Source organism: Mus pahari, chromosome 10 (genome assembly GCF_900095145.1).
Source record: "Mus pahari chromosome 10, PAHARI_EIJ_v1.1, whole genome shotgun sequence".
Taxonomy (NCBI): domain Eukaryota; kingdom Metazoa; phylum Chordata; class Mammalia; order Rodentia; family Muridae; genus Mus; species Mus pahari.
In genome coordinates, this window is record NC_034599.1 from 115,806,384 (window position 1) to 115,816,321 (window position 9,938).

General features: G+C 47.1%; 1 protein-coding gene across 2 annotated transcripts in view; it reads left to right on the forward strand.

The window, feature by feature from the left end:
- The window catches only part of LOC110328005 (transmembrane protein 42), a 53,113-nt gene that overhangs the window by 21,592 nt on the left and 21,583 nt on the right, over positions 1–9,938 (forward strand). The window contains exons 3-5 of one of the 2 annotated variants that reach the window (XM_029542757.1): positions 5,964–6,075; positions 7,414–7,532; positions 9,419–9,520. The exons of the other annotated variant lie outside the window; for it this stretch is intronic. Of the exons in view, the coding sequence (XP_029398617.1) occupies positions 5,964–6,075; positions 7,414–7,532; positions 9,419–9,520 (333 nt within the window). The remainder of the gene's footprint in view (positions 1–5,963; positions 6,076–7,413; positions 7,533–9,418; positions 9,521–9,938) is intronic. 2 annotated transcript variants of the gene reach the window in all.

The window sequence follows — 9,938 nt, forward strand, 5'->3', positions numbered from 1 at the left end:
CACCTCACCAGACAATTGCAGTTTAAGCCAGTGCTTCCCCAGGGGTTCTAGATCCACAGAAGTGATTCTAGAGAAACCTCTTCTCATCACCTGGGTGGCGCGGTAACCCAGGCTCTCTTAGACATCTAAGTCACCTGGGTGGCGTGGTAAACCAGGCTCTCTTAGACATCTAAGACACTGCTGTCTTCCTTTAACAGTCACTGGAAGACAGACATTCTGCAATTTAACCTCAGGTCCATGTGATCCACCTGGTCCCCTCACATCAATTTATAAGTGCATCTCAATAGGTTTGATAACTCACCCATGGCAGCACGGCACTGAGAACTGAGCCTCCATCCGGTCCTAACTGATATGTGTCAGAGCAACTCCCACACCTTAGGCTCGGGGATCACAGAGGAAGAGGGATTGTTAAGATTCTAAGAGCCAGAGGAGCAAAGGTTAGTTGTGAGGTTGTGTTCCCTAGAAATATCAGGAGCTAGTCCCGTGAAGTCTCAGAAGTGTGACTGCCTAAACATGACTTGAACAAGAATAATACGAAGGTCCATGTCCAGGTGGATAGAGAGATAGAGAGAAGCTCACAAGGCCTCAATGCCATGCGAAGAACTACAGGCAACTAAGGAATGTTGGAGAACAGGAGAAACTGTCTTCCCCGTCCCCCAGGGAAGAACACACCAATTATACCGACTGGCCAGCCCTGAAAAGATGAAAAGATATGAGTAACAGCCTATGGACCAAGCAGGTTGTATTACATATGGAGAGAGAGAGAGAGAGAGAGAGAGAGAGAGAGAGAGAGAGAGAGCCTGCACCCAGAAAGGGCTTATCATTTCCTTCACCAGTTGAGCTCCTTGGCAGAAGCAAACTAGAGAAGGGGCTCAGTGGGAAGAGGGTGCTGGTTCCCTCCACACCGCCCTGGTCCTCTTCACTGGACCATGGGAGTTCTCGGAGTCACAACTATTTGGATAAAAAGGCTGAGTCTGGCAACTTTATAGTCTACCATTCTCTTTGGGGTGTGAACTCCCACCTCATGGTGTTGTCTCATTTGCAGCAGTTCAACAGCTGGGCTGACAGACGGAGAGCAGTCAAACGCCCCCCACTCCTCCCTAGCACTCAGGAACCAGTTTACAGACCTGGGAGGGTGAGCAGTAGGGACACCACCTAGCAGCTACTGGTGGAAGTGCTCAGCAGGGTTATGACTTCCACCTGTCAGCTCGGTCCTCCATAATCTTGTGAGGACAATATGCACACAACCAATTTAAAGATAGGAGACTGTCTTAGTTAGAGTTTCCATTGCTGTGAAGAGACATTATGACCATGGCAACTCTTATAAATGAAAACATTTCATTGGGGCTGGCTTACAGTTTCAGAGGTTAGTTCGTTATTGTCATGACAGCATGTGGGCAGACATGGTACTGCAGACAGAGCTGAGAGTTCTACATCTTCATCCATGGGCAGCAGAAGTGATTGTGTGCAACACTGGGCATAGCTTGAGCATACGAGACTTTAAACCCCACTGACTGACATAGTGACATACTTCCTCCAACAAGGTCACACCTCCCAATGGTGGCCCACTCCCTATGGGTCAACCATTCAAACATATAAATTCATTCCTATTCAAATCACCACAAACACAAAATCTCAGATTATCATGGCCCCCAGGGATAGGACAAGGGTACCCCTCTTCCCTTCCTTGAACTCTCAGTTAGGAGTTAACCTTGTTTGTGTCTTCCCACTGTGTGCTAACAGTGCTTATCATTTACGCTGTGAATGTGGAGAGAAAGCTGAATACTGCTGCCCACCACACATCTCAGTTCCGTACCAAGAAGCTCGTGCTCAGGCGTGGACAGATGTTCACTCTGAAGGCAATACTAAACAGGCCTCTCCAATCTCAGGATGAACTGAAGGTGACATTCACTTCCGGTGAGGCCCCAGCCCCAGGAGCAGGATGGAGGGTTGGACCAAAGGTTTATAAATGTGTAATGGCCAAGAGTGACTTTGATCCTGAAACCTTAGCTTCCCCATGCTGAGTATGGTCTGAGAGCTGCATTAATCACTGCTGCTGCAGTTGGTAAAACCCTCGGCCAAGCAGTCGAGATAGTCAGGGAAAAGTCAGAACAGACAGGCCAGTCAGAGGGAAGGGACAGCTGTCCTTGAGGGATCTGGAACATGCTGTAGAGATGACCCGCAGGACTGTTTGCTGACGCTGTAGCTCTGTGGGCTGGAGGTAAACCATAATAGCAATCAAAATCTGAGGGGCTAAGGAGATAGTCTAGTCAGTGATCTGCCTGCCACACAAGCATAAGGACCTGAGTTTGTGTCCCCAGTCATCTATGTGAAAACCAAGAAGTAGAGTGCTTATTTGGTGGAGCTGTAGACAGGCTGATCCTAGAACTTACAGACCAGTCAGCTTAGGCTAATTGGTGAACTCCAAGTTGAGTGAGAGGGCTAGTTTCAAGAAACAAAAACAAGACAAAACAAACTATGGAGAGTGACTAGGAAAACCTTCAATGTTGACCTCTGGCATACACACACACACACAAACACACACACACACACACACACACATGTACACATACCCACATACTGCATTTTGGCAGGAAGATCATTAGGTTAATTCATGTTGTAGTGACTATACTGGGCAGGGCTAAACAATTTAACAAAACAGATAGAGACATGCAAAAGGCACTAGGGTTTAGGAAGGATATAGATAGGGTAGCCTTGCCTAATTTGAGCAAACTGCAACCCAGATAGCCAAGGTGGAGGAAGCCCATGAGCCCTGTCAAGGTAGAGGGACCAACCAACAATTGAGGGCTGCACACCAGGAGCTGTGAAGGAGTGGTAGGTAGGCAAAGATGCCATACTGGGGTTTGTGTCAAGACTCACTTTCCTACTGGTGTTTCCAGGACAGAGAATCCCATCCTACATGGTGGAGCTTGATCCAATGACATCCTACCGTTCTAAGGGCTGGCAGGTGAAAATTGCCAAACAGTCTGGCATAGAGGTGAGGACCATGGTGTTGGGGTACTGTCTGGTGGTTTTTGAATAGTTCTCTGACTCAACGGAGAATTTCCTGTTTATCCCTTCCTGCCCATCCAATTGTGTAATGATGCTCTACCCATAGCCATGGCTCTGGGTACATCAGATCCCTCTTGCTTACCCATAAGCACACAGTAACTCTGACTAGAAAGATGGCTTGCATAGCTCTTGTTTTCATTTATATTCACTAGAGGAAATAAGCAGAGGAAAATGAATAAGAATAATCCATCAGAGCCAGTGTGGTGCGTGCCTTTATTTCCTGCCCTCTCTGGAGACAGAGGCAGCCAGATTTCTGTGAGTTCCTGACCAGCCTGGTTGGTCTGCAGTGAGTTCCAGGATAGCCAGGGCTATAGAGAGAGACCCTGACTCAAAGAGAGAGGGAAGAGGGAGGGAAGAGGAGAAACAGAGTCAGAGGGATAGAGACAGAGAAGGAGAGGAGAGATGGAGGGAGGGCGGAGGGAGAGCAGAAGGAAAGAAAAAAAAAATAACACGTCTTCCCACAAGCACAGCTGTCCATTCTTCCCTCAGAGCTTTCTGCTGTGTTTAAACTCAAATGAAGATGGAGACACGTGGCTTCTCGTCTCCTTCTCTTAGCAAAACTTGACAACTTTACTGATGTTCCTTGTTTAGTGGTTGCTCAAGTGCATGGGCTTGTGATGGCTCCTTTGCTGTTCTTTGTAAAACTGTCTGTATTTCCACTGTTGGAAAGCCACTACCAACTATCACCACCTCCTAGCTAGATCTCTGAACTGGTTAATGGCTACGACCTTTAGGACATAGCCTACAGATCCCATTGCTAGGTTAATTCCAAGATTTAAAAACAGCGATGGTTTTCTAGTTTTCCAAAAGCAGAATTTGTAGTTGGCAAATGAGTAAGTGGACCTGATCCTCAGTCCCCCTCAGTCTCTCCCACATCCCTGCACCCCTGCACCCCTGGTTCTCAGTCCCCTCAGTTTCCCCCCACGCCTCTGCACCCTGGTTCTCAGTTCCCCTCAGTTTTCCCCACACCCTTGTTCCCCTGGTCCTCAGCCTCCCTCAGTTTCTCCCACCTCTTTCCCTTCCCTTCTGGCCATTATCAAGGCTCCCATTTCCAATTTGTAGCCAGATTTTGTGTTTTTCAGGCATTCATGACAGCTCTCTAGGAGAGGGCCTTAGGCTCATTCTCCTTCTCTAAGTATCTCAGTTTTGATTTTGGAGCTGGTGTGGAATGGCACCGGCAGAGGTGAAAATTGGGTAGGGATTGGGCTAAATTTCTTCACACAAAGGGCACTGTTTAACTTTTTTTATTTAAAATTGTTTATTTTTAACAGCACCCATGAAAGAAGTAAATCTTATATTTCCATGGGAAGGATATGTGTGTGTGGTGTGTGTATCAAGTGTGTGTGTGTGTATGTGTGTGTGTGTCTGTTTGTGTGTATGTGTGTGTGTCTGTGTGTGTGTGTAAATGGTGTGTGTATCGTGTGTGTGTGTAAATGGTGTGTGTATCGTGTGTGTGTGTGTGAATGGTGTGTGTATCAAGTGTGTGTGTGTGTGTGAATGGTGTGTGTATCAAGTGTGTGTGTGTGTGAATGGTGTGTGTATCAAGTGTGTGTGTGTGTGAATGGTGTGTGTATCANGTGTGTGTGTGTGAATGGTGTGTGTATCAAGTGTGTGTGTGTGTATCAAGTGTGTGTGTGTGTGTGTGTGTGCCAAGTGCTCAAGGCACTGGATCCCCTAGAGCTGGTGTTACAGGCAGCTGTGAGCAGCCTTACTTGGGTTCTGGGAGTTGAACTCAGGTTCTCTACAAGAGCAGTTTGGATCTTTAACCAATGAACCATCTCTCCAGCCTGCTGCTTGTTTAAAAAAAACAAAAAAACAACCAAATATATGAATACCTATGTAGGGCCCTGTGCAGGTCAGGGATCCTAACATTACCCATGCCATGGAAGGCTGAACTTCCCGTGTTGCTTGGTAATGAATGATGTTGAGGGACACACAGGGAAGGTCTTGCTAGCCCAGAGCTCTGCCACCTGAGTACTGGGGAGGGACTTTGTCCCCACTGTCCTGTTGGTGCTCAGGAACATTTTCTCATGGAACAGACCCTAATCAAGACAGCCACGTGTCACTATGGGTTGGGGGTGGGGGCATTTTACCTCCCAGGAGGCTTAATCTCCTTACTGCCTTGAGTATGTGTTGTTCATTTGATCCACACAACCACTCCAGGGAGATGGGAAGGGAGTTAGCAAGTTTTTAAGCAAGGAGACTGGTGAACATGAGAAATTAAGAAAGTTAGCAACGCCATTCAGCTAGTAGAAGACAGAGCTAGCGTTAGAACTGGCTGCCATTGCTCCTAAAAGACACTTTCTAGTCACAAGTATCCTGCAGATCTGGAAGACCCTGGATTGTGTAGCAATGATGGGAAATAGAATTCTTAGTGCAGCTGAAGCACTGTAGATGTCTCAATGTCCTGTCCATCCACTACTTACCCTAAAGGACAGAACAGCAGTCTGGGTGCCTTTGACGAAGCCTTGATGAACTGCAGGACTGAAGTAGATCTAGGGCTTCCAGCATATAGGCAAGTGCTCTACTGTGAGCAATGCAGGCCCTGTAGAGAACAGCGGCTGAGCTCAAGCAGGCTCTTTTTAATCACAGCTGGGGGATCTACCCTATGGTCTGGGAGGTGGTGCCATCTGCATGCAGGCATGAAGAGAATAAAGCTTGGAATGAATAACACCTATGAGCTGTAGACCCAAGTTTGTCTGTCACTCTGGGGGACTTGCTAGACCTTCCTGCCTGGTGGGTTGTATCTGTTCACAGCCGGGTAGCCCTGATTGCTGGGCTGACCCCAGGGAGAAGGATTCGTTGTGACTGATGTTTCTTCTTGGAGGCTTCAGAGGACTCAGAGCTGAGTCAGGGAGGAGGGAGTCTACCATGTCTTGTGCTTCATGCAGGTTATACTGAATGTCATCAGTGCTGCTGACGCCGTGGTGGGAAAGTACAAGCTGAGGGTGAATGAGTATAAAGCTGGGGTGTTCTACCTCCTCTTCAATCCGTGGTGCTCAGGTAACTCGGAGTTCAGTTCTCCTGTGAGGTGTGTCCCCTTCATGTGCAGGCCTTGTGTGTCTCCACAAGACATACCCATGTTTGCACCCGGCTTGCAGTGCAGAGTCCCCGAGCCCTTTGTTCGCTTGATACTCTCCAACCAGCTGAAGGACATGACCAGGCACAGTTAGTGCATGCCTAGAAGACCCTCTAGTGGCCAAGCCCACGGACCCATGTCTCTTCTGCCTTTTCAGCATATCCTCACTGCCTTGCCAAATCCAGCCAGCTTCTGCTTCCAGCCCTGTTCAGAGTCTTCTGGGAGCCACGGCGACTCCTTCCTTCACAACTCCAGGGTGGGACTTGAGTTTTAACAGTGGCTCCTCTCATCTGCAAATGTGGCTCTTCTGCCCACCTTATTCCTCCCTGTGGCTACCCTTGAGTCTTTAGACAAATGTCACTCAAGGATACCTTTTAGTTCAAATTTTTATTTTTTTATTTTAAATTAATCTTTCTCAGTCTTTGTTAGTTCTGAGAGCTTTGTCAATCTGGTTGGATGTTATTAACCTTCCTACTCCAACTTCCTCCAGATCCCCACACATGCCTTCCCTATCCATCCAAATGTGTCCTCCATTTTTAAAAAAATACACCAGCGCTGCTGCAGAAACCTTGAAACAGAGACATGTCAAACAGGTTGTACTCTGATCTTACTTCACTCTTGCCCTGCAGCCTTGTTTATTTAACTCTAACACTTAAATTAGTGTGTGCTCATGTGTGTGTGTGTGTGTGTGCACGCACGTGAGTGCGAGTATACATGTGCATGTGTGTGTGAGTATGCACACACTCATGAATGTGCATGTGTGTGCATGTGGAATTGGAGTTATGGATGGTTGNAAGCCACTCTGTGGGTGCTGGGAATGGAACTTGGGACCTTTGCAAGAACTGTGGAGCCATCTCTCCAGCCCCTGGACTTCTGATTTTCTTAATGACAATTGTGATCATGTTCACATTCCCCCACAATTTTCCAGCGAATGAGCCTCACGTCTGGTTCAGGACATGCTTTGGAAGGTCTTCATTTTCGTCTGTTTATTTTCGCTTTTGAGGCAGAGTCATTCTGTGAAGCCCCGGCTGTCCTGGAACCCTCAGTGTAAACCGGCTGGCCTCAGAGTTCTAGGGAACCACCTGCCTCAGCCTCCCAAGTGTGACCCACTGCACCTGGGTCTTTGTATTTTCCACATACAATGTATTGCTGTGACCCTTTCTGCTTCCTGTATCCATGCCCCCTGTGTTGTCCCAACCTTATGGTATGCCTGCCTCTGTCTCAGGGGTGGCCAGTAACATGTGTGTGTGGTCTTGCTCCAGACGACAGTGTCTTCATGGCTAGTGAGGAAGAACGAGCAGAGTACATCCTTAATGACACCGGATACATATACATGGGTTTCGCCAAACAAATTAAAGAGAAGCCCTGGACCTTTGGTCAGGTAATACAGTCTTCTTGTGGCTGCACCAGGCACACTTGATAGACCACTTCTTTCTTAGGGGCTATCAAGCAAAGGCTGTGGAGGAAAGAGGGTTCACCTCAGCTGAAACACTAGCCTCACAAGTGTGAAACTGGCCTGAAAGGACTAAGCTCCACAGACCCTGCTCCCCAGTAATGCTTATCACAAGACACACAGACCAGGTTTGCTGGTGCATACCTATGATAGAAGTATAAGAGAGAGCCGGGCGGTGGTGGCACACGCCTTTAATCCCAGCACTTGGGAGGCAGAGGCAGGCAGATTTCTGAGTTCGAGGCCAGCCTGGTCTACAAAGTGAGTACCAGGACAGCCAGGGCTATACAGAGAAACCCTGTCTCGAAAAAAAAAAAAATGTACAAGAGAGGTTGAATCTGAAGTCAGTGTAGGGTAAGTAGTAACAATTTGTCTCCATACACCTATATGAGCCAGGTGCCTTTAATCCCAGCACTTGCAGGCAGATAGATCTCTATGAGAATGAGGCCAGCCTGTTCTGCATAGCAAGTTCCAAGACAGCTGAGGCTACATAGACCCTGTTTCAACAAAGCAACAAAACTAATAATACCTAAGATAAACAAACACCAAGTGGAGAGGGGGAGGAACAAAGGAACCATAGAACATTTACTGAGGTGGCAGGTTCCCTTAGCAGCAACTCTGCGGTTTAGAGTATTTCCTTTTAAACTATTTAAACTATTGTGTATGGGTGCACTGTGAGTGTTACAGCTCTGAGGGGAAAGGCTTCCCTCTTGAAAGGGTTACAGCTCTGAAGGGTAAGGTGTTCTGGCAGTCTGCAGCCAAGGAATACCGCAAAGTCCCAGCGCACAACAAACCTCACACAGAGATTTACTGGGAGAGACATAAAAGGGTGGCCGCCTCTGCTCGGGTAAGAAGCAATGGGGAATTGAGCAGGAGGCAGGCTTTATACAGACTTTATGGGGGCAGAGCTTTTCAGGTTGAATATTACCAGAGTAGAGATTGGTGAGATTTCAAGCAGAGCCCAGGGATTGGTGAGTTTTTTGCACTCGGGGATTGGTGGGTTTTCAAACTAAGGGATTGTTGATTTTGGTAGGTTTCAAACCCTGCACTGGCCTCAGATCTACCCTACACACACACATGCTACCGTGGTGTGTGTGTGTGGTCAGAACCACTTTCAAGAGTCGATTTCCTCTTTCTATGGGGTGGAGCCTGAGGATCAAATTCAGGCATCTTTACCACTAAACTAACCTACCTTCTCTATTCTTTGTTTTTAATGTTTTATGTGTATTTTTTTCTGTATGTATGTCTATGCACTGTGTGCTTGCCTGGTCCCTGTGGAGGCCAGAAGAAGGCATTGGATCTCTTGGAACTGGCTGTGAGCCACTGTGTGGGTACTGGGAGTTGAACCCAGGTCTCCTTTCAGAGCAACAAGTGCTCTTAACCACAGAGCTATCTCTCCAGCACCCCTCCCCATTCATTTTTTATTACTAATACTAACGTAGTTGAGATAATATTTCTTGTACACAGCTTTGACAGCTTGTTTCATTTATCTAACTTGATTTCCAAGGGGTTTTCCCTGTGATATTAAAATCTCTTTGTATATTTTGTGCATTTTACCAGTGAGCCATCTCCTCAATTCCCTGTGTTTGTCTTTGCAGTGTCTGTGTTCTGAGAGCCTTTAGATGTCCTTAACTGTTGTCTTGTGTCTAGTTGCTTAAATGGCTTCTACTGTGGAATGTGCAAGATCTGTGGGAGACTGTGGGAAAGTTCCCTTACTTAGTAGATGAGATACCACTAAAGGCAATGCAAATTGGTTGGGGTGGCTACTCATCTGACATGGCAGACTCTTGATGCTTCTTTCTTTATCCCCATGACAGTTTGAGAAGCACGTCCTGAGCTGCTGCTTCAACTTGTTGTTTCAGTTGGAGAACAATGAGATGCAGAACCCAGTGCTTGTGTCCAGGGCCATCTGTACTATGGTATGTGGAGAGGCCGGGTTCTACATCCAGACTCCTGGAAGTCTATACAGTAAATGCTATTGTGGTCCATCAACACCTCCTCAGCTGATTTAGCTTTCCCTGTAAACAGTAAGCTGCTCTACATGGAGTGCACAGGGAGCTGTGGCTAAGCAGTCAGTCAAAACTATCAAGGAATGTATGTCTGCCATTGTCCTTCTGGGCACAGGTTTTCATAATTGAGCTCAGAAGGCCAACTTTGGCACTTCTTTTTTTAAAATTTATTTATTATTATTTTCTTTATTTACATTTCAAATGCTATCCCGAAAGTTCCCTATACCCCACCCCCGCCCCTGCTCCCTTAACCACCCACTCCCACTACTTGGCCCTGGCCTTCTCCTGTGCTGGGTCATATAAAGTTTACAAGACCAAGGGGCCTCTC